General features: G+C 40.6%; 1 protein-coding gene across 6 annotated transcripts in view; it reads left to right on the top strand.

Annotated features, from left to right (window-relative positions):
* Window positions 1–25,739, top strand: part of MAST4 (microtubule associated serine/threonine kinase family member 4) — a 569,289-nt gene that overhangs the window by 386,954 nt on the left and 156,596 nt on the right. The window contains exon 1 of one of the 6 annotated variants that reach the window (XM_060009397.1): window positions 21,222–21,718. The exons of 4 other annotated variants lie outside the window; for them this stretch is intronic. In XM_060009397.1, coding sequence (XP_059865380.1) covers window positions 21,627–21,718 — 92 coding nt within the window. In that variant the 5' untranslated portion in view covers window positions 21,222–21,626. Of the gene's footprint in view, window positions 1–21,221; window positions 21,719–25,739 lie in introns of those variants that run through there. One more of the 6 variants, XM_060009394.1, reaches the window with a different exon arrangement.

Below are 25,739 nucleotides of genomic sequence, written 5' to 3'. Positions count from 1 at the left end.
ATAGTAGCATTGGGTTCATTTTGATAGAAATTGGCCAGAAGCTTTAGATGCTTCTTAAAAAAAAAAAAAATTCCAGGGCTTCCCTGGTGGCGCAGTGGTTGAGAGTCCGCCTGCCGATGCAGAGGACACGGCTTCGTGCCCCGGTCCGGGAAGATCCCACATGCCGCGGAGCGGCTGGGCCCGTGAGCCATGGCCGCTGACCCTGCGCATCCGGAGCCCGTGCTCGGCAACGGGAGAGGCCACAGCAGTGAGAGTCCCGCGTACCAAAAAAAAAAAAAAAAAAAAAAAAAATTCCTGACTTGTATTTGGAGAGCATGCATTCTGTCACCCTATAAATTGATTTAGGTTTTTGAAAGATAAGGGAGTCTAGGGCCAGCCTCATTTTTGCCCCAGCTAATTTGGGGATTTCATTTTTCAAGAGACTCTCTGACCCACTTTGGTTCTGAGGGCTGTGCAGTGATATTGCTTCTGGAGAAGCATTAAAAACTCCGTGTCTCTGCCAAGATCAATTTGGCTCAGTAATTGCGCAGAGCTCTCCAATTTAAGGACACTTCTCACATACAAACTCTACTTGGTTCCTCATAAAAGCCCAGTGAGGTCATTCTTACTGTTTATTTGTTTGAACTTTATCCCATCCTTTATTTCTTTGTAATGTTTGAGGCAGCCTCACATAATTTCAGGCCGCCACTTTGTGGGCGTAGGTAGAACAGGTGGGGTTATTCAGCAGTGGTATTCCCATTCTATAGGTGAGGAAATCAGGATTTACAGGGGTTAAGTTACCATTCAGAGTGTCTCAAACTAGAAAATGGCAAGGCCAGGACCTAGTTTCTCCTTGTGTGATCACCTAGTACATCTCACCTTTCTGCAGGTGAAACGTTCTTTTTCTCCTTAGCAGCATCGTCTTCATCCCATCCTGTACCAGGACGTCACTGTGTATGTGTACACACTCACCTTAAGAAGCTCCATTTGTCTTAAGGGGGCTGAAGTGGATTCTCATCAGGGTTTGTTAAAGCATCTCTCTTTGTGCAAGGGTTACTCAGAGATGCAGTCGAGTGATGTGAATGTGTCTGGACACCATTACCTGCATAGGTAGGAAACTTATGTCCAAAAAGGAGTATTTAAGGATGACAGGAAATTTTTATTATTTGTCAAAGTGTGTATATCTGAAGACCTCATGACAATCTATTGGAATCTCCTGTTGGTAGTCAGGGAGAACTAGCAGGTCCTAAAAAAACGACATCAATAAAAATCACTTAAAGAGCTGACATGAGGAACAAAACTCATGTTCCCCTTGAGAATGTCATATTGCAGCTTAAGCCCACACCCTGGGCTATCTTGGCTTCGTGATGGCATCTTGCTTTGACAGCCTTTTGTTCTCTCTAGCTGATCTTTTGGCGGCCGGTATCAGCACATCAGTTAATGTGCTCTCCCTCCTGTAGGAACTGATTTGACTACAGTTCTGTTAGCTCGTATTTTCTCCCTCATTAAAGTGCCTATCTTCAGTTTGCTCGAAGGAGGTTGCCAGCCTGCAACCGCTGTTGTGCTGTGGTGCCCTTTGGCTGGTGATTAATTTCCCCAACTACACAGGGTTCATTGCCTAGTTAGATTTAGTTTTACTATCAATTTGCAGTACACTAAAATATGTATGGAGGAATGCTCCCCCATTCATCAAAAAGTTATAGCTTTAATTTAGCATTTTTATTTAGGGAGTTTGGTGGCGAGCATTGCTGTGGCTGTGTAGCCAACTTCATTTTATAGGAGCAGTAGAGACACAGTTTAAAGTTCTAGACTTCAGTGAGCCTTTCCTGTGCTCTCGAAACCTCTATGCTGCTTCTTCATTAGGAGGATGTGAAATGTCACTACTGCTGTCACAAATGGCAACATTTGTGAGTGAGACCCTAAGTTAAGCCAATGTAAAGGTTCAGTTTTGGAGACACTAATGTTAATGTCGCTTGTTGTGGTAGTGCCACTTAGCTTTGTTCCAGAAATCTGAACGTGTGGCTCTGGATCTGATCTTTTTCATGATTTTGACAGAAGCTGGAGTTTGGGACGCTGATATAAAGGTGAATAGATAGTTATTTCATTTAATATATCTAGACCTCCCTCTGAGATGTTTTAACCTACCATTTTCAAGGCTTATGCGGCTTTTTCACTTGCTTTAAGGGACTTGATTCTAGTTATATAGTATCTCTGAGCCCCAGTTTCTTCATCTACATAATAGAGAAGTCAGGGCTTCCCTGGTGGCGCAGTGGTTGAGAGTAAGCCTGCAGATGCAGGGGACACGGGTTCGTGCCCCGGTCCGGGAAGATCCCACATGCTGCAGAGCGGCTGGGCCCGTGAGCCATGGCCGCTGAGCCTGCGCGTCCAGAGCCTGTGCTCCACAACGGGAGAGGCCACAACAGTGAGAGGCCCGCGCATCGTGAAAAAAAAAAAAGGACAAAGGCCTTTAGGATTCCAACGGCTTGAAGGGCACTAGATTCTCCTGGAAGAATCAAGCTCTTGGTCAAGGCTAGATCCCTGAGAACTATCGGTTTTGAGGCCTTTCCCTTCCCTGTTACCAAATCAGGCTTCTCTTTAGTGCCAGCCTTAACGTGAGCAGTAGGCCTGGAGTGATTTTACGACTGAACCTATTTCTTTTCGTTCAACCTGGAGCCTGCCTGGGCATGTCTGTGTAACTGAAAAAGGCCTTCAGGGTAGGTGAGATAGGAGGCCAGGCTTGGAGGAAGGATAAGGTTTGGGTAGATGGAATAAGGGTGTGGTGTATGGGGAGGGGAGTAGAAACAATCCAGTTAGGAAAAAAATCAGCACTGTATTAACATGGTAGTGAAAACTCCAGTAAGTACTACAGCAACAAGGGGAGCCTGGGCCTCACTTTTTACTCACATACCTCCTACGGCTCCAAGAGATTTGAAGCCACCTTCGTGTAGACACACATTGTGGAACCTGTCATTCATCCTACAAACACGTATTGATTGCCGGGAATGACCTCACAACAGAGGCTGGGCTACCAAGATGGAAGATCCATGACCTTCCCTCAGGGAAGACCAACACGCAAACAGTTAACTGTCATATTAAACAGTTAACTGAAAACAGCTAACAGACAAGGGGAGAGAGGATTAATTCTGTCTGATTCGGTTTCAGCGGGAAGCTCCCAGAGGAGATGCTCTTTGGCTGTAGAAGGATGAAAAGATGTCAGTCGGGAAAAGAAGAAGAGCTTGCAGGGGAGCCCCTCCTGGGCAGAGGGCACAGCAAGGGCAGATGGGGTGGGCTGAGAGCCTGTGTTGTGGTTACAGCACAGGGAGCATGGTTCCTGGTGAGCACAGCGTGGGGAACTGAACAGAAGGGAGAACGTGTTAAGTGCTGAGACAGGAGCGGGAGACCGGACCAAGCTGGGCTTTATTTTTGTGAGCTGTAGGGATTATAGGGTGGTTTTTTTTTTTTTTTTGTCTTTTTAAAAAGAATAATTTATCGATCGTCATAGATATCCTTTGGCCAAAAGTATAGGCCAAATTTTTTCAAAACAATTTTAATTGACTTTATTTTTTTAAAGCAGAACAGTTTTAAGTTCACAGCAAAATTGAGGAGAAAGTACAGAGATTTCCCATACAGCATATACACCCTCCTCCACACATGCACAGCCTCCCCTGTTACTGACTTCCTCACCAAAGTGGTGCATTTTTTACGATCGATGAACCCACATTGACACATCATCATCACCTCAGTCCATAATAGTTTACATCACGGTTGATTCTTGGTGTTGTGCATTCTCTGGATTTGAACAAATGTGTAATGATGTGTATCCATCATTCTGGTATCATACAGAGTATTTTTACTGCCCTAAAAATCCTGTGTGCTGCCTCTCTTCACCCCTTCCTCCAGCCTCCAACCCTTGGCAACCACTACTGTCTCCATAGTCTTGTCTTTTCCAGAATGTCATTTAGTTGGAATCATACAGTACGTAGCCTTTTCAGATTGGCTCTTTCACGGAGTAATATGCATTTAAGATTGCTCTATGTCTCTTCATGACTCGATAGCTCATTTCTTTTTAGCATTGAATGATATCCCATTGCTGTATATACCACAGTTTATCCATTCACCTACTAAGGGACATGTTGATCACTTTCAAGTTGTGATAATTATGAATAAAACTGCTGTAAACATCTATGTGCAGGGTTTTGTGGACACACAAGTTTTCAACTCCTTTGAATAAATTCCAGGGAGTGCAATTGCTGGGGATTTTATGGTAAGAGTATGTTTAGCTTTGTCTGGATCATTGGTTTTTAAACAGAGAAATAATTGATCTTTAGTGTAGAAAGAGAATCTGTAAATGTGCATATCAGTTTTTCTTTTCCACGGCTTATTTCTAGCCCTGTGGGTGCAAGTGCTGAGAGAATATCGCTCCTTAGATGAATTGACACCACATCAAATAAAAATTTCTAAAACTCATATTCTTCCTTCTCCAATGCAATATTTTGCTTCATGCAAATATGCATGCACATGTATGTATTCTTACACACCTCTCAATTATCTTAGTGAGTATGAAATTATGTAGATTTACTAGATTCTTCATGGTACTTTATGTGCTAAAAAATATTTCTTGATGTTGGTGTATTTAACAGCAAGAGAGAAAAAATACACTCTTTAGGGGTGGGAGGAAACAAATAAAAATGAAATACACTTTTTAATTGGGTGTATTTTATAAAAAGTTTTTTAAAGTCAAGTGTGTGTATATGTGTGTATAAAGTTTATGTGAAAAAAAACAGGAGCGCTTTGTTTCAGGAAGATCTTCTTTATCTGGTAGGTTGACATTTTTTAGCCTTCTTAAGTGAATTTATAAATGAAAAAGTAGTCACACTTTTACATTTTATTTGCTGTAACCTTTCATCAGTATACAGCACATAGTGTATGCTGATGAACCATGTGCCTTGTGTTTTTAAAATCAGAACCTTTCAGAAGAGCTGGATGTCTGAGTGGCTGCAATGGTTTAGGACATAAACTGCTAAAAAATAATTTCAATACTTTTAAACAAAATCCATTTCTCTTTGTTATATATTCCTTATGTAACACAACTATGGTGAAAGATGTGGTATTTTTCTTTTTTTCCCTGTCTCCTCATACCCCTGAGAAGTTAATGGTTTAAGGAAAACACTCCAAGCATAACAGATCATGTCAAATATTTGGTTTGGTAGGATTAATATTTTACTACACAGAGACAGTGGGAGCACTGTCCTAGTTTTAGGGATGATTATGTAAACTAATGAGCCCAATCCATTAGAAAAACTTAGGGAAAGAAAAAGCTATTTATCATGTGGATTACACTGGCTGCACTTAGAGGACAATGAAGTAGGTATTAAATACCTACAATGGGGTTACATTTAATTAAAGTTGCGCATTTTGTGATGCTACGGTTAATAATTATGACACTGTGCAAATGTTTAATTCTTTATGAAAAAACTTAATTGGTTTATTATTTTGTGCCTTGCTCTCCACTGGCTTAGAATGGACTTTTCACTTAAGTTTACCATGGTCTCTATTATCTTTACAACAGATACCTGATTCACTTTGTTATAAAGCAGAAACTAACACACCATCGTAAAGCAATTATACTCCAATAAAGATGTTAAAACAAAAAAAAAGGTTAGTTGGCTGGGGGAGTTGTAATTGACTATCTCAGCCACTAGAGGGAGGTGACTCTAGTATTTATTCTGGGGAGAGCAGGTGTTTAATTTCTCTGATCCTGTGCCTATTCCTTGACCCTTAACCTGGAAGGACCTATCCTTAGCATTGGGATCACTCCTGCTCCCAGCATAGAGAGCAATCTCTGGGAAGGAAAAGGAAGATAAGGACACTGGTCCAGGACTTGGCATCTGGATATATCTGCCTGGAAATTGGGGTCCATCTACTTCCTTCAACATAGCTCCCAGTAGATAAGCAGCTTTGTTGGGGAAAGTGAGTGATTCCTCCAGAACCATTTCATGCATTAGGTCTGAAATAACAGTAACATGACTAATATTTCTAGAATATCAGGCACTGTTCTCAACACTCGAAAAATGCTAACATAATCCTAGCAACAGTCCTGGGCTGTAAGTCCTCGTATTCTCATTTTATAGAATAGAAAACTAAGGCACTTACCCAAGATCACAGAACTCATAAGGATCAATGCTGTAATGACAAACCCAGGCAGTGGCTCCAGAATCCGTGTTCTCATCCCTATGGGAGATCACTTCTCCGTACATACCCAGCTTCCCGAGCACAAAGAGACATTCGTAGAATTATGCCAAGTTTGACGCAAAGGAGGAAGGTGTTTTTGTTCAAAAAACACAAAAAGAAAACTGCAGAATCAAAATTTATACCATATTTTATCCACGAAAACATACATTTTTTTCCACATTTTAACCTGACTCCATGTCTGAAGTCAGGTTGTGCTTAGAGCTTTATTAGAGGAATATTTGTCTGTCAACATAACATATCCACTTTATTAATTGTTAAATTTAACATTCATAAAATTGTAATCTTTGCAAACAATTTCTATTTTAGATCTTCGCACTTCATGAGAATTCGCAAGTGTGTGTGATGACTAGTTTAGCTATAAAGCAAAAATGTGAAATACTTAAAACATATCTCACAGGGGAGAAAAAAAGATTTAATATGTGATTTGGGTGTATTTTAACACATTTGATAGTATGTCAGTTGTGACTTCCAAAGGTAAGAGTTCTTAGGACCTTGATGTTTTTTAAATGGCCCTGAATTCTCTTCTTGGATTCTCAGAAACACCTTTCAACCATGTCTCTCTCCTCCACCCCTATTTATACATTATCTGGTTAAGGCTACTTATTTTCCCTTTAGGAAACCAGATAAGCTCATCGAGTCTTTAAAAATAGCAACAGTGTGGAATATCTGGGGAAAGCTGTTTGTCTTCACAGTGATTTTGCCCAGTCATTGATCAGTTGAGGTTCTCACTGCGTCACTAAAGTATGTGTCAGCCCAGAATTACTCAAGCAAACTGGGCAGAGTCTTTAATATTTGGAAATAGATACACAACAGCAACGCAGGTGTGTGGGTTTGGTTAAAACTCATATTGGCACACAAGCATAGCCCTGTGAAAATGCTGTTTTATACGGTGAAGTGTTATTTGTTTTCCCCCACTGACATGTTGAAACCAGCTCCTTTAAGGAAAGGAATACAGTTTCAGAGGAACTTTTTAAGAGAGTTCCCGAGAGTCTGCAATTAAACACATTCACACTAAGTAAAAGCATTTTCAACCAAGAAAGAAGGAAATGTTTTTCTAGAATAAGTAAAAATATGATCAATATTTTTCCTTAAAATAAAAGAATTTTTATACTGTTTATCTTAAATATGTTTTAAATGATATTTGTATTCCATGTCTCATTTTCATTAATTTTTTTTAATCTGTATTCAGTGCCAGAAAAGTCAGGCTGACTCTCTCTCTCTCTCTCTCTCACACACACACACACACACACACACACACACACACACACAAGCTGAGAATTTTGCTTTTGTCACTTTTCTCTAGATCTCTACCTTAGGGCATTTCTCTGCTATCTGGCAAGTCCACACAGGTTTCGTAGGGAGAAGCCCAAGAAGTGAAATTCAGACTTAAGAGTCTGCCAGTTGCGGACAACTCTATGGAAGGTTCATTGTGACAAGAAGTTAAAATAATTTCATAAGATGAAATTTATGGATCGTCAGTGAATTTCTGTTACTCATGCTTTGCTTATTCTCTTTAACCAAAGAAAGAAAAATAAATTTTTATATGGCCTTGGAAATACTATGAGTTTTGTTTTGAAATCAATAATAAATTTTAATTAGAAGTATATTCTATTTATGAAGTCAGTTTTCACACCCAAATTTAAAGAGCCATGTGACCACAACTATTCTGTATTCCTTCATCTCTCAGGTGATGATACATTTATGTGGTCATATTTCTCTATGAGATTTTTTTTTAGAGTTACTTAACTACTCTTGGAAACTTTGAGATATGAATCTATTTTAGAGTTTCCAGGAATCTGACAGGTAGATTAGATATGATTTCACTGGCAAAGGAGATGTTCTTATTGTTTTATTTACTGGGCTATTTGTAGGAAAACAGCACAGATTTTAGTTATTCCCTCTGGAAATGCCGAGTCTTTGGATGAAAAATAAAAATAAACAAGGTTCAGAATTGTTGCAGTGGAAGCTTCTCAAGACATGATGACTCTGAAATGTAGGACCTTAAATTCCTGTATCATTCAAAGAAGCAGTTATGCCTTAATCTCCTCTGAGGTGGCCAATGGCATTGGAGAAGGACACATTTTTGTGGTACTTAGTATGCATTTATAAAACCTGGCTGTCTGGTTTACATACTCTGGTCTGTTCATCTGTTCATTGTTTCCCACTTGTTCTTTCATTTGCTTCCCTTGGAAGTAGCACATTGAAAAATTCAATAATTTATGGTGTGATACTTACTTATGAGACGTCACAAAGACTTCTTTCCTCCTTCCTTTCCAAAATTGTCCTTGTTTGCCTACTTATGCTAACCAGTGGGCTCAACCCATTGACCACCTGTTGACAGGTGGGTATTAGATCCACTCAGAACTTCCATGCCTTGACTTATATCAATATTTCTAAAACACATACTAAAAAGGCCTTTGTGATTTGTGGGACTGGGCCAGAGCTTTCCATTTATGAAAATTATATGCAGCCGGCTTTGCTCCCCAGAAAGGCTGAAAGTAACAAACAATACCTCATGTTTTATGTACTCTATGGATACCTGGCAACCCACCGAATTACATATAGTCACCCCTCAGTACCCACAGGGGATTAGTTCTAGGACCCACCATGGGCACCACAATCTGTGGACGCTCATGTCCCTTTTATAAAATGGTGTAGGATGGTGGGCCCTCTGTACCCATGGATGGGGAAACAGCGGTTACGGAGAGCTGGCTATATCTGATCCCATTTCTGGGACAGAGTCAGTAGATGGATCTATGAGAGCCATGAATTCTGCAGTTATGTTTTTAAAGCTGTGGTACTAGACTCTAATAAAGGATAAATAGAAGGAAAAGGTTATTTTGAAGGGGAGAGAAAGGACTTGATAGTATCAAATGCCACTCCAGATGTCCAGATGTTCAGTTTTAGCCCCTGGCAATTTATAGTTTGGTGTTTGTGAACAACTGAAGGTTATCCCTCCCCGAGCCTCCACCAGAGGTAGCCCAAGCCTTCCTGCTTTTTCTGTGTGTTTTGCATCAGGCGGTGTTATTTTGAAGGTAGTTAGAGTTGTTTCGGGGAAGGTGAGTTGGCAGCAAGGCGAATTGATATAATCGTGGAGCAAGTTGCTGAAGACTAGGAAATAACTGTTAAAATTTACAGTGTTCTTCCATATTTATTAAAACAACAATAGCAGGAATAAAAGACTGAAATAAATCACTTAGGAGGAACTGTGTTCAGTTTTCTGTGATGCCTACAAATCCTTTTCTGTATGCATACGTGATTTCATATGATTATAATCATACTGTAGTTAAACTTTTTCTCTTGTCTTTTTCAAGTTACAAATAACCATGCTTTTATATAATCTATAATGATCACTTTTGGTGGCTACATAATTATTTAATAAGTCTTCTACCCTTGATGCTTGTGTGGAAACTAAGAGACGGTAGAATCTATATCAGGGCGAGATTTTGCGTCTTCACTTCTGGTTTTCTCTAATGAAAAGCAGTGGGGAGATGGCATGATGGCCACCTCTCATTGGGAAACTCGTCTCCAGATTCTGATTGGTACCCTCATCCACTGAACTCAGACTCCTGCAGTCGGGGGTGGACTCTGCCCCACACCTACTCCTTGTACCTTTCTCTAAAACTTTCAATCCTCTTGAAAATGTAAACCCAGCTATGTGCAGAAAAGGGAACCCTCCTACACTGTTGATGGGAATGTAAATTGGTGCAGCCACTATGCAAAACAGTATGGAGTTTCCTTAAAAAAACTAAAAATAGAGCTCCCTCAGATGGGATTGGTTGACTGTGAAATAAGAGCAGGACTGAGATGTAGGAATGGGCATTTGCCAAAGGGGAATAGAGGTGCTAGGACAGGAGATGGACAGAGGAGGCTGCTTGTCCAGGGTTGCTCAGATCGGCTGTGTCTGTTCACCTTTGCAGCTCCTCTTAAATAGGATGGAAGGTCTTGCTGTGGAAGCTGACATAGCTGAGCCGGGGGTCCCGGGCTGCGAGGAGGTCTTCAGCAGGTTGCACACCTTGAGCGCTACCGCTGTGGTGCTCTCGCTTCTCCTCTGATCACAGCAGTGAGTTGTTTGTGCCGATCATGTCCCCAGTAGGACTGAGTTTCCAGCCTCAGATAAAGGTCACCCTGCCTGAGTTCCAGTTTTTAGTCACTTTTTTCAAGGAAGACAAAGTAACTTTACTTCAGGCATACTTGTTGTGAAGGAAAAGTCAAAAGCTGATAGTGTTTTTTGATTCATTTCTTAGTGAGTCATTAAAATCTGCCTAAAAATCATAGACTTAAATTTCTATTGTTCTTTTTATTAATCATCATGAAGGCTATCAATAATGGCAGTGCTTTAAAAGAAAAATCATCCAACCAGTTGACAAAAGCCAACATGGTATTGGAAGCATCCCCCTAGGGCTTGTGGGTAGAAACCCACAAGCCTTCTATTAGGGAAATAGAAAAATAATCGGTTTAGTTTTTTATTTTTTTAACTAACTTTAGAAAATAATGTATGTGCATCCATGCATTCTGCTGAGTATATACTGTGTACTCCGAGGCATACACAGATGAATAAAAACTGACCTTGTACTTGGAGAGCTTAAAGCCTAGTGGAGAGTTGGACCTATAAACACGTCATCGTGCGCAGTAGAATGAATGCTGTGAAAGAGGAATGTATATGCATAAAATGCTTTGGCGATCCAGAAGAAAAAACACTCAGGCATGCGAGAGAAAGTTAGGCAGACTGTGCTTGAGAGGTGACCTTTCAGTTCACACTTGAAAGATGAGCAGAAGTTTTCCAGGCAGAGGAGGTAGAAATTCTAGAAACAGGGAACAGGATGTACAAAGGCAATGAGGTATGGCAGAGCTGCTGTGTCTGGGGAGCTTCAGGTGATTCAATATTTCTGAAAAGTACATATTTTACTCTTATTGGAGCATAAAGCACGAAGGGGCACATGTCAAAGGATGAGGCAGGAGAGATAACAAGAGACTGCACTATCAAGTATTCCATTTAAAGAGATTTTGATTTTCCTATGAAGAAGCTCTAAAACCTTAATGTAGATAAGAATCCCCTGGGCACTTTGGTAGAATGCACATTCCTGGGCTTCACGTTCTGAAATCCTAGATCAGGGGGTTTGGAGAAGCCTCCCCAAATCTGCATTTCTAACAAGCAATCCAGGTAATTCAAGCGTAGTAGGACAGAAACCATCCTTGAAGAAATGTTGCTTGCAGCAGTGGGGAGCTACTGAATCTTGTTTCACAGGAGAGTGAAATGATTATATACATACGATGGAGCTGGGCAGCTCTGGAAGAATAATATGGAGTGGGGAGCAGGGAGAGAATGGAATTAACCCAGGCGGGAGGTAATGGAGGCCACGACCAGGGTGAGGCCAGTAGGGAGAAAACCGGAAATACCGTTGTTCTTTTATCACTTTATATACAGTAAAAGCTCTCCCAATTTACTTTTCTCCCATTTTCTAATTTTCCAAACTAGTGTATTTTTCTGCCACTTTTGAGTGGGATTTTCTCTTTTCTCTTCACTTTTCTATTTCTGCCGTGTACATGTCATCTGCCCTTGTTCTTCTTTAACCTTGATATATTAGCACTCTTTAGAATTCTGTGTCCTAAGAGCCACTGGTAGAGATAATTCTTGTTTCATGTTGATAGATGTTCATCCGTCTCCCATCTATCACTATAATGGATGACATGATTGGCTATTGTTGTAGCTCTTATTGACTGGAATAACTTATGTTTGAAAGTTTGTTGATCCCTTTGAAGATTAATATGGTTGTCTTCTATGACATGTATGACAATACATTGGTTCAAAGAATATTTCCATGGTTGGTACCAGAAACTTGGTCGCAGCCTTTCAGTCCTCAGAGTCTAGCTAAGTAAAGGCAGTAAAATCTGAATTATCTAGCCTCATATAGAGTAATGTTTCTATGTGCTGGGGGGAGGGGATCCCAAATTATAGCTAATATATTTCTTGGAAATTAAGAGCATCACTTTTTACTGCACCCATATTTGACTAATATTAAAACTGAGCTTGCTTTAAAGAGTATATAATTTTTCTGAGCAATGAAAGAAGACAGCTTTCATCTGTGGCTCCGTGGAGGGAAGCACGTCTGGAATTCAAAACTGATCACATAAAATGCACAGCCTGACCAATCTGCAACTAATAACATATATATTCAACCGAAAACAAAGCTCAGTATGGATTCATAGCCCAGCCAGCTTTGCAAATACCCATTTGCCCAGTTGCCATAGACAGGTAAGGTTTTATGTCTGGAAAAGAGATATTTTTCATTTTTATTTATAAAATTCCCGAGAGTAGAGACGACTTCTTTTTTAAAGCAATTTTAGTATATATTTCTAAGGCTTGTAGAGCTTTTACGTAATGCATTAATTTTGTTTGTCAAAAAACAGCAATCAAATTTTATCAAATTTTGGGGTTAAGGTGTGTGTCTTAAGTTTGTAAACGCTTCTAAGTATTCGTAAGTTCTCAGGCACTTGAACTTTCAGGTCCTGATAAGACTGTCAAATGGAAACTAAGGGATTCTTCCTAATTAAAAATAATATAGAGTTATTATTAAAACGTATAAAGAGGAATAAAATCACCATAATCCCATACTCATAAATGTCCACTAAAAATGCTTTCTTTACTTCCATCTCTTTTATCCATGTACATTCATATTTATGACATTGTAAATAATTTAGATCATAGAACTCCATTTTTTCCTTTTTTTAAAAAAAAATATTTCAGGAGCATTTACCACTTATTACATATTTTTAAAAAGCATTGTTTTAGTTTCCTATGGCTACTGTAACAAATACCAACAAACGAAGTGGCTTAGAACAACATATATTTATTCTCTAATAGTTCTGTAGGGTCTAAAGTCCTTTTCACTAGGCTGAAATCATGGTGTCAGCAGGGCTGAGGTCCCTCTAGAAACACTAGGTAGAATGTGTTTCCTTGCCTTTTCCAGTTACTAGAGCTGCATTCCTTGTATTCTTTCACTCTGGATCTTGCCTCCATCTTCAAAACCATCAGCAAGGCATCTTGCTTCAGTGTCATATTACATTCTTCTATAATCAAATCTCCTTCTGCCTCCCTCTTATAAGACATTTGTGATTACATTTAGGGCCCACCTGGATAATATAGGATAATCTCCTCGTTGCGATATCCTTAATTTAATCACATCTGCAAAATTCCTATTAAGGTAACATATTTACAGGTTCAAGGAATTAGAACCTTGTATGTTTGGAATGCATTACTCTTTCTACCACAATGGTCTTTATTGGTTTTATAATATTTCATTTTATGGCTGTTCAATATTTATTAACAGTTGCCCTTGTCTTGTACCTTTGGGTTTTTCCCAATGTTATACTATTACAAGGACTTCTAAGATTAATTTTCATATGCATAGATTTTTGTGCATTTACTCAATTAGATTTGTATAATTTCTAGAATGCGGACTTAGTTCAAATATATATGTGTGTGTATATTATTTATATGTATATATGCACACATAGACATTTATATGTAACTATCTGTGTATATATACACACACGTCTATATGCATGTGCATATGTGTAGTGTGTGTGTTTTCATTCTCCAGATTACTTTCCAGAAAGTTGGTAAAGCGTATTTATCTCCTTGTGCTCTCACCAGCATTGAGTATTACCTTTTTTTTAGTCTTTGCCAGTTAAACACGTAAAAAATATCTGATTGATGTTTTAATTGCATTTCTATGATTTATGAAAAGTGAAAATATTATCACTTTTTATGCTTAACATCATATTTATTCTCCTATGAGTTAATATTTCTTTAAAAATTTTGTTCAAATAACGTATGCTAATGCATATATAAGGAATCTAAAAAAAGGGTACTGAGAACGAACTTGAGGACACTGGGGGGGAAGAGGAAGCCGGGAAGAAGTGATAGAGTGGCATGGACATATATACACTACCAAATGTAAAATAGATAGCTAGTGGGAAGCAGTCGCATAGCACAGGGAGATCAGCTCGGTGCTTTGTGTCCACCTAGAGGGGTGGGATAGGAAGGGTGGGAGGGAGACGCAAGAAGGAGGGGATATGGGGATGTATGTATACATATAGCTGGTTCACTTTGTTGTACAGCAGAAACTAACGCAACATAATAAAGCAATTATACTCCAATAAAGAGGTAAAAAAATAAAAAAAAGTTTAAACACACCTAAATTGAAACAAAATGAAAGGTTAACATTCAGAAAAAAAATTTTTGTTGTTATAAAAATGATATAAATTAATAAATCCAATGATTGAAGCTTGCTTGAGAAGTCCTTGGCTAAAAAATTTTGTGTCTTCGCTGACACATTATCCTCTGATTTGTGGAATAATCTGAGTCAACTTTAAGAATGGAATAAAATTCTGATTTCTGCAGAAGCACATGGTTTCTACCTCTGTCTGTATATGTTCTGCAGAAGCACATGGTTTCTACCTCTGTCTGTATATGTTCCCTATGGGTACTTCAATGGAAATTTTTACCTCTTATTTTAATGGGATAATTTTCAATAACTGTAGATGCCTGACCTGGAAAAATATTCAAGAAAAGAAGAACTGATAAATTAACCTTAATCTTATATTACAGAAAGGTCTTAGTGTCAGCTACCAAAGGGCTAAATATAACCACACTGACCCACTTAATTGACACTTCTTATAATTGCACTGTAATTCATGCTCAGGAGCTGGATGAGAAATGATGTACCTTAGACCAAGCTTCTGGATCAAGAAACACCATGTCCTTGAAGTTAATTCCAGATTGAGAGTCTAATGTAATGATTAGTGTCTGAGGTTCACTGTTACTCAAAAAGCATTTTGCATTTCATACAAACTAGTTAGACACATATTTACATGTGTCTACGGATACACAGCTACATGTGTGTGGTCTCTTTTCTGAGATTTTGAAATCTGAGGCAGTAGACCTGTCTAACAGGTACAGTGTATATGAATAATGGTATGGGCTCATGAAATTCCAAGAGGAATAGACAGAAAGGGCTTTTTAAAACAGGTAAGGGGTCCGTCTTAAAAATACTTGCTTTCAAGTATCTTTCTAACCCTGAGCAAATTCTTCCTCCCTTTATCCCTTGTCTTCACGTTCATCCTAATGGTGTATTGAGGATTAAAAGATGGAGATACAGCCCCTGCCCTCACGGAGCTCTTACTCTAAGGGGGAGTGATCTGCAAACACACAGATTCTGATATGGTGGGGGAACACTTTTCATGCAGGAGCTCTCAGTTGCAGAGCTCAATAGAGGGATACCTAACCCAGTAGGGGGAAGGAGGCTCATAGGAAGGCTGTCTACAGTAAGTGGCAAGGAAGTGTGGTCTTAAAGCAGTCTCGAAGTTAGCCTTCCTATTTGTCAGATGTTGGCGTTGGTCTCGCAGCATTGCTCTCTGCTCCGTAATTGGATTGCTGAGCTCTGTTGGAGGCCAGTGCTCTGCTTGGTTTATTGATGGCTCTTGCAGACGGCTGATTTTGAACGGAGAGACACACTCTTCTCTGTTTCTCACCCAGGAGTCTCCTTCCTGCAGGATGACCCCCTCCAGCCCTGTAAGTATGACACATTTTCTAGCAGCCTAACTCCTCTCCCAGGGGAGATTAGGCTATGGGGCTTCTCCCAGGACCCTGCTTGAGAGTCAGTGATAGGGTAGACAGAGTGCTAGGGTAATATGCTTACAATCAGTGATTCTGAAACCCTCCCTGGTCCTGTGAGCTGGGCTGCCACCATGCATATCTTTTTCTTTTAAATTAATTTTTATTGGAGTACAGTTGATTTACAATGTTGTGTTAGTTTCTGCTGTACAGCAAAGTGAATCGGTTATACATATACATATATCCACTCTTTTTTAGATTCTATTCCCATATAGGTCATTACAGAGTATTGAGTAGAGTTCCCTGTGCTATACAGTTATCTGTTTTATATATAGCAGTGTGTATATGTCAGTCCCAATCTCTCAGTTTATCCCTCCCTCCCTTTTCCCCCTTGGTAACCATAAGTTTATTTTCTACATCTGGGACTCTATTTCTGTTTCGTAAATAGGTTCATTTGTACCATTTTTTTAGATTCCACATATAGCGATAATCATATATTTGTCTTTCTCTGTTTGACTTCACTCAGTATGACAATCTCTAGGTGCATCCGTTTCACTGCAAATGGCACCATCATATGTTCTAATCTACTTATCTTTTGTACAAATCAAGGAGTCGCTAATTTGGGAGAAAAGTGCTTCATTTCCCATGTCTATCTGTTCTCTCCTCTTTAATTTTGTGAAGTTATTGGTTATTTGCTACATTTTCTGAGCCTCCAATTCTCCTGGGATCCAGGGAACACCTGAGGAAAATATCACATTCTCTTCCCATTCTGGCTCATATTTAGTCTGTCCTTTCCCCTCTCGGACCTTGTCCTTCAACCTGCCCTTGCGGATTATGTACTTCTCTACCTAACCTATCAGGAAAGAGAAATCAGTTTTATTTGGTTTCCTTTGTTTTATCTATTCCCTTTAGAAATCTGAATCTCTCTTGCCCTATGATATTGTTTAAAAATGTTTTTTTAATATGCCCAGCACGATGTAACCCTACTTATTATCCATCTCTTAGCTTTTCAGCATTCAGATCTATCCCTACAAGTTAATTTTCATTGATCTTTTTTTATCTTCCTTCACATTTTAGCAATGTAAGCAAAAAAATTTGCTTAGTAATTCTAGAAGAGCTTTCTAACAACCCGTTCCCATTGATGCAACTTTCTTTACATTTCTAGCCCAGCTTTTAAGCTTTAGTTCTTAAGGTATACAGCGATTACAAGCATTGCTCATTCAGGATGGGCAAGGTGCTCTTCACACTCCTATATGCAAACCTCTCAAGACAGCATTTAGAAGATGACCAAAGTACACTTGTAGGTATGGACAGCCTTGGGGATGTAGTCCCTTCTGAGTACTCTGATGACAAGAGTGGACAGAGATCAAAGTAAATTTATAGCAGAATCCCCAGACCAGGCCATGATCAGAATACATTTTGAAACTCAGTATTAACTCCACTTGCCCTCGTATCTTTTCACTGGACACGGCCTCATGGCAAGCGTGTCAGTGCAGGGAGCTGACAGCTTCCCAGGCCTCATGCTTACACTAGAAGACTTAATCTCCTATAGTGTCTAAGTTCAAGGCGAGGCTCCAGGGATATTAACCTTAATGCTGTTCTGTGTAGGGTGAAGGAAACCCTACTGAATAAGCATGGGTCAGCGGATGGAACATAGACAAGAGAATTCAAGTCAGTGAAAAGAACCTGGAATCTTGTATATGTAGGAGAGGGGTTAACAGTGAAGAATTTGACCCTTCATTAAATACTTACTTACCTCATCTTAAGCTGGCATTTCAGGAGCTTGACAAGCTTATTTTTCAATCTCATTCACCTTTCTCATAAAAACAATGACTGATAATATCAACCTGATTAAATGAATGAGCCTTCTGGATCACAAAACTTGTCCACTGCTGTATAGGCTTAGTTGTGCAATAAGTAGAAAATCTGACTGGATATTTGTATAATGACCTAGATCGGCTGTAGTCTTAAGAATTTCCAATAATCTCAATTCCTTCGTAGTTCCGTAGCCAGAGTTTTACTGCATTTGCAACTAAAATATGCTTTAGTTTCTGCTCATATAATTATTTTGTCTGTAGAAAAATGTCAGCAGTTCTGACAATTTTAATTCTTGTATTTGCTGACTGCATTACCTTCTGAATCATAAGTTCCCAAATCAAGTCAAACAGGTTAGAAGACAAGTTACACTTCAGTGTCACACCTACTCCTACTCTTAAAGAAGTGTGGGAATAGATCAGCCACTTTCACTATATTAACTAATTCATTTCCGGTTCTTCACTCACTTTACCAATTTTTATTTTTCATTTTGGATACAACCCCAATTCTTGAAGCCTTTGAAGTGCAAAAAACATTAAAGGAAACATTAAATGTTTAAAGGAAACATTAAAGTAGTTTAAAATACTCAGGTCTTTACCCAGTACCTTGAGAATCTGCACGGTGGATTCCCCAAAATGTACAGGGTGGAGAGAGTTATGACATCTGCTGCCCACAGACCAAAATATGTATTATTCAGTCAAGAGAAGAAATTAATGTTTTATCGATTTATCCATTTTATTGCTATCATTTTTATGGGTGTTGCCCACATATGTAGGCTTTTCTGGAGGGACCATGGAGGATATGAGAGTTGGTGGTTCAGAGTTGCCCCAGAGTTCAATCATCCAGAACTTGACTCTCACTCACTGTATCACTGCAGTTTACCTCTCCTCAAACACCCACACAGGAAGTCCTTCCTTGTTGTTTCAGCCTTTTTCATCTTTGCATTTGAAGGTCCTTCCACATGGTAGTTATTTCAGTATTCAAGGACAGCTGTTGCTTGTTCCCTAAATCTTTTCTTTTCCACATTCACCAGAGTTCCTTCAACCCACAGTTTATATAGCACACTTTCAAGTCCCCTTTCACCAGCTTCATTGTTCTGCTCTGAGCAGCCTCTGATATGTAATTATCTGGATACCTAAAGAGTGAGCACAAAAATTTTTCCCTGGGCTTATCTTTGGGGATGGGGTAGGGGGTAGGATTCAAAGAGAGTTTCCCCTGGATTTGGTTGTGACATTTCTTAAAGCCATGTTAAGACCCGAGGAATGTTAGCCTAACACTTCTGTTTCCAGTTACAGAATATAGATTAAAATGAATCAATAAGAGAAAGTCTTTAGAGTTTAAAAATATCCTCCTGGGATTCTTAAAAATTCAGGATTCTTTGAGATACTCAATTGACCTGCTAAAACAGATAAATTTCAGGGCATCTTGAAAGAAAGAATAGATACCTGAGCATCTGAAGTATCTCCTTTCAAAAAACATGTCTTGAATGCTTACATAAATCAGGAACTGTCAGCTTGTAGAAGTACAGAGATCAATAAAACATGACTTTAGCCTTGAGGAAGCTCATAGACTAACAGGAAAGGCAGCAGTAAACAGTCAATTGTAATACAGTGTGACCAGCACCCCTGTAGAGGCATCTTCAGAGTGCCATGAAAGTAGAGAGTATGATGTAGGATGCCCTCTGCTCCAGTCTTGCATCTCTCTGCATGGTATTCTCTTAGCTTCTGCATATTGCCAACATTTATGTGCGTTGTGCTCTAGACACTGCATGAAGGGCTTTATGTATGTCATCTCATTTATGTGTGTGAACCTCTTAGAGGTTGGTCCTATCATGGACCCCATAAAAACAGGGAAAATGGGCAGACATTAGGTGACTTGCTTAAGGTCACAGTAAGTGTTGGATGCAGAATTCAAACCCAAGACTCTTGCTCTTAAGCAATGCTCTATACTACCTATCTCAGAGAAGGCCTTTATCTAGAGTGGTGGTTCTCAACCAGGAGCAATTCTGCACCCCCAAGGAACATTTGGCAATGTCTGTAGACATTATTGACGATCACCACTGGCATCTATTGGGGAGTGATCATGGAGGCTGCAATGCACAGGACGGTCCTCCAAACAAAAAATCATCCAGCCTAAAATGTCAACAGTGCAGAGGTTGGGAAGCTCTGCTCTGGAGTATGGTACTATCTTTGTGTCAGCCTCTAAAAAATACTTTTTTGGATATTTAAAAGCATTTTTTTAAGAGAAGACATGGCTTAGTATGGGGCAAAAAATATTGGACCAAGTCCCTAAGTATCTGGTGAAGTGTATTTTGCCATGTAAAATTGAGAAAATATTGTCTTCTTTGTCTGCCTTTGTAGATTTCAAGGATCTGAGGAGGCCCATCAGAAATTCTTAGAGTGCTTGGGGTGAAAATATTTCTGGGGGTCCCCAGGATTAAAGAGCATCTCAAAGTAGACTCCTGTTCTTTGTTTAGCCCCATCCCTTCTCAGCTGACCCCCCCATCCCCTTTCTCCTCACCCTTATCTTTCTATAAGCAAGTTTGTTCCCAGTATTTACTGATTGAACTAAACCATTTTTAAAACGTTATTTTTGATTAAACATTTTTTTAAAATTTATTATCTCTTGACATATTACACCAGATTAAAGTAGCTAATTTAAATTCTAGTGTTTTCTTTATATACTTAATCATAAGCATTGGTGGGTTTGGGGAGTTATTGGAATCCTGTGGTTTTCTTCAAAATGAATAACTGTAACATTGGTTCAACCTCCCCTTCATTCCTTCCTTTCAAAGTCTTAACACTCATGGCAGGAAAATGATTCTAGCATTGGTTAACTAAGTGCCAGGTCGTATCTTCACAGGTAGTGGTTGACCAGTCCCTAGATAGGGTGAAGCCAGACAGGTGTGCGCTGTAGCAATTCATCAAATGGATGTAAACTCAAAAATAAAGTTTACTGAGGTTTTAGGTGAGTGTGGCATTCCCTCGGCGTGCTTTTCCTACACGACAAACAGCGTCCCTCGGCAGAGCCATTGCTGACTTTCTTGGAGTGTTTTCCTGGTGATCCAGTCTTCAGTGAATCACGCATCAGCCTCCAGGTGTGCGCTGTGCACTCCACCGGGTTCCGGATCGCGCTGGGTTTAATTTCTTTGGAGGGACCGATCCACCAGGGGCTCCGCGCTGGGGGCGCGGCGGCGGGAGATGCTAGGGTGTCCCAGTCCTCCTGGGCTCACGCACCGGTCCCGTCTGCTCCCTTTCCCATGAGGCCCCGCTCCTATGGGGAGTGTCTGCGGTGGGGACCGGTCCCGCCGCCTGGCCCCTTCCCGCTGAGGCTGCACAAAGGTGTCCGGCTGGAGTCCGCCAACAGGCCAGCTTTCTATAAGTGCTTTTAAGTTTCCGTTTTTCGAGGAGGGGCGAAGAAGAGGAGCTTTTTCCATTTACATTCCTTTCCTTGTATGTAGATACCGAGAGGAAGCTCAGCACTGGGCATGTTCGGATGTTGAATGGTTTTGCTGATAAGCGCCAGCCTCCCGGAACCAAAGACTTAAACTAGTCCTCTCCCCTGCCCATCCCCACCCCCCCGCAGGAGCTGCAAATGGTATCTGCCAAACAGATGACAAAGTACCTTGGGCTGAATCACACACAGACAACATTTTGAGCCGAACGCACGGTCCAAGTCTTGTAATTACTGTTTATAGCTGGCCAAGGCTGACCAGGAGAGGGCAAACCCAGGAGGAAACAAGTTTCCTGAACCTTGGAGAAATAGCTGTGTGTTGTTTAAAGGCTAGGACGGGTACTTCTCACTCACGCTCCAAGTTGTTCTTGAGATCATAGTTCGCAGCACGTTTCCTCTGAAGGCAGTGAGTAGATAATTGGGATCTTTTTTGTCTTTTTTTTTCCCCCTCCTCCCTCCGTTTTGGTCTTATGGCCTTGAACCTACAGTGAATTGAAGCGAGAAAGAAATGGATATGTCTGACCCAAATTTTTGGACTGTGCTCTCAAACTTTACTATGCCTCATTTGAGGAGTGGGAACAGGCTTCGGCGAACACAAAGGTAAAAAACTTGGGGGTCCTTTTAGCCTGGAGAGGGAATGAATGCTTTGGCTTAGGAGGCTGCCCGGCTGCCTGGGCCCCCTTAGCAACTGGGGTTTTGTTGATTGGGTTACAGTTTGAAAAGTTTATACTCTGCTGGGGGGCCCTGGTTCAGGTGTTGCCTCCTCTGTGGTTTTCCTGGGTCACGCTGATGAATGTGCTTTTCGGAGTTCTTCAGAAATGTGGAGAGTCAGACCTCGAGTTGTGAGTGGTGGGGAGAGAAGGGAAGGGGGAGGAGATACTTTTTCCCTCTCTTTGATCTGATCATTTATCCGTTTCATTCACTCAGGCGGTGGAGCTTCTGTTACTCTGTGTAGAGCCTTTCAGATGCTTCCCTCTATGAAATATTTAACCTTTATACGATGCAAATGTACGATTCAAAGATAGCTCAAGCTTGTCTGTTTCATATTGTCTGCTTAAAGAGAAACGTCTGCATAACTTTGCATTTTTAAAAATTGATTTGCTGACATTTATTTCTAAAAGTAGACTGGCCTTTTCATTTTGTAACATGTATTTGTTAGAACAGGTGAAAAGAAGAAAGATTTTAAAATCAAGGTGAAGCTCATGCCACAAGTGAAAGACAGTTGAGTTAGTTGCTGACACTTGGGTGAGAGAAAATGATTTTAAAGCAGGTGTTTCTTCTCTCTCCACATTGGTGTCCAGCACAGACAGGTGGCATGATTTTGGTTTTAGAGGGGCACACCCTTTGAGTTGTGTAAATATAGATTCTTTGTTTTTCTTCAAAACTCGCCCTGAACATACACGTGAACATGCACGAGGGCAAAGGTGCATGCAGTCAAATAAACAGGATGCTTGGCTATCAGATTGGTAGAGTCATCTCTATGCTCCAGTGTTTAAAGAACACAGGAAGATGGTTCATTCTGTTTGGTTATACCAGTAACTTTTTGTAGCATAAGTGCAAATACATAATACTTTGGAAAACTTAGTAGTGTTTGCATTTGACATTTCTCATGGTATTTCTTAATTTTCAGAAGCGTCCTGGAATACCCTGACACATGCTGTTTATACATACACGAACAAACGTGTGTGTGTGTTTGTGTGTATGTGTCTCAGAGAGAGAGAGAGAGAGAGAGAGAGCATGATTGCGTCGATTTTTAAGTTATACTTACCTTTTAATGCAACTTGAACAATATTAGTCCCACTAAACCATATGATTCTAAAGTTGTGTCTTTTAAATAAGGTGGCTGTGCTTTTCTGCTATAATGTTCAGAGACACTCTTTTGGTATTGGTCATTTTTTAACAGGCTGTGTCATCCGTGCACCAAACCCCCCAAACAACGAATCAGTTGAAGAGATACTTACTGTTCCTGAACCAGGTCCCTACTCCTCATGGCAGTAAATCCTATAACTTCTTTGTCAGGAGCCCTTAAATATGTCTGAGTGACGTAGCCCTGGCGGTGATGCAGCTGCTACTCTCACCTAGAACCACTTCTTGGGAAGATAAGTCTGCTCTGGCATCACACCCATGTGTCTGAAACCGAAAAGCATCTGGAATCTTTCTTCCCCGCACCTACCTGTTTGATACTATTATTGAGTCAAATCCATAAAAAATTCTCAGGCTGGTCTGACCATGGCCTTTGGACAGTATCTATCCAGCCCAGAGCACTCCATTTTAGACAGCTCACACTGGCAGAGAGCCTAGGTTCTGAAGGAACTTGGATTCCTCCTAACCAAATGAGGGTGTGGGAGGGCTGTGTCCATTCCCCAAGTCATGGGCCCGTATCTTCAGTTTAGTGATACAGAGAGGGAGGTGGAATTTCTTCCCTCCCGTCTCAGAGTAGAGGTTGTCACAGCCTGTTTGTTATTTGGGATTTCCTAGATTCATGGAGTTTGGAAATATATATCCTGAAGATCATCTCTAGATACATCTACTTACAGGTCTCACAGGGCTGGAACTGCCTTCTGTGTATTAGGTAGCTTCAGGAAGGTGACGGGCAGGTGTCCCTCTCTCCGGGTCAGTGTACGTGGCCATTGCTTTCTCTTATTATACGGTGATCAGTTCTGGCTCTGCGTCCTTTCGTAAGGACATGAAGTGTACGCTTATAGTGTGACTCTTCCCCTTCTGTGACCTCCCTTAACTGCTCTACATCCTTTTCCTCCTCTAAGTGCCACGTTAACCCTGTTTCTTACAGCACTGATCAGTTTCCCTAAATCTGCCCTTTTAAAAGGACCTCTCCTTTCCCAAGTAGCCCGATCCTTTTGCCAGCTTCCCTGAGGGTGTGCCCACTGTCCAGGTGAGGGTGCCCTGCCCTCATCCTCAGCTGGACGTGCCTGGGCCCTTGGAACAGCTCTCCTGCCCAAGCCTGGCTGCTTCTCTGCACATTTGCTGACTTTGTTCGACAGATCATTCATTTTGCATATTTTATCCCAGCTACTTGTTCTGATTACACTGTAATCCAGAGGACTTCATCATAACCTTTTCTTTATATCAGCTTCTTGCGTCTATCAAAGAGTCAAATCCAGCTTTGAGCCTGTGAATGAGCATCTTGGAGCTCCTAGGGATGGGATGTTTGGTACCACTTAGACAAAAGAGAGGCTGAATGGTTTCAGACTCTTCCCTTAAATCTGTATCATGGTAGAAATTGCCAACACAGAGGACTTTGGGGTTTTGCTGCATCGCATCTGCCTTGCCAGTTCAGCGTGGCTCTGGTTGTTTGGTTTGCCCTCTCATGGGAACACTTTTAAGGTTTCTCTTCCACCTCAAAGCCCTGCATGGGCCCATAACTCCCTGAGTTCTTGGGGAAAGGCACCTACAGACTGACTCTCAGGCCTAGACTCTTGAACAGGTCCTGATGCACCGAAAGCCTGGCTGACTTGTGCTGCGTCCCAACGATGATCATGTTGTTCCCTTCCTTCCTTTTTGCTTGGACTGCGGCAGATGCTGGGTTGTCTGGAGGCACACTGACTTTGTCCGATGTTCTGCTGTAAAGCTCACATTTCCATTGGTAATGGTTCCTTTTTTACGATGGGCTTGGCCTACCTCTCCCCCTCCTTCATTTCCTCAAGGTAGTCTCAATACAGCCATTCACCTGCTGCTCTGAGGGACAAACATCTAGGCTGAATGAACAGGGTATTTAAACGAAAATGTGTTGTTTTAAACTGAAGTAAGAATCGCATGTTTTAGAGGCTGTGAGTTTCATAGACCTGCGGATTCTCCGTTCACTTCAGGATCCCCTTGCAAGGCAGGATGGGAATTAGTTTGCCTGCTTTTTGTTACTATTTGTTTGTAACATCTTTTCCTTTCTCGTTGGATTAAAAATTTCGAGGCAGAAGGGATCAGACTTCTCTTTGACTTCTATCTCCTCTATGTCTCACTGTGAAGAAAGGACTACCATTGATTTATAAATGTTGCTGCTTAGTTCTGAAGTGCGCTTTTAGTTTCGTTGAAGTCTAGAGACTCTAGAAGATGCTTGATTTTTAACCTCAGTGGTCAGAAATCTGTCATGTTTTCTTTGGGCTTAAGTGATAATGTCCAAACCTCAGTGACACCTAAGTCAGTACAATCCTACCCAGGCCACTGGGTAGTCTGTGACTCAGTTCATCACTTTGAGAAAGGTTCCAGATGTATTTTTCTGAGAACCTTGGGATAAAAGGTTATTTTGGTTTTGCTTTGTTTTTTGCTAAATTCACATTACTCAGCAGTTACAATGAACAGCAGGTACATTCAGGGATCCTTAACTGCTGTAGTTGTCAGAAGGCATTGAATTTTTATGCACACTGCATCTTCTCTTCAGAAACATCTGTAGTGTTTGGTGAGTTTTTCTTTTGTTTTGAGCATGAATATATGTCTTTAAAAAGCATGGAATATGCTTCTCTCCTGCCTTGGCATGTTAGATATTGGTTAACCCGTGCTTACCCCTTTTACAGAAAGCCCAGTTAAATCCACGTTTATTGAGCATCTGTTGTTTGCCTGGGCACTGTTACCCAAAGCTGAAAGCCATAGGCGTGCCTTCAGTGAAGAC

This window comes from Delphinus delphis, chromosome 3 (genome assembly GCF_949987515.2).
Source record: "Delphinus delphis chromosome 3, mDelDel1.2, whole genome shotgun sequence".
NCBI lineage: Eukaryota > Metazoa > Chordata > Mammalia > Artiodactyla > Delphinidae > Delphinus > Delphinus delphis.
The sequence above is the reverse complement of the archived record's forward strand: the minus strand, read 5'-3'. Positions and strand labels throughout refer to the sequence as shown.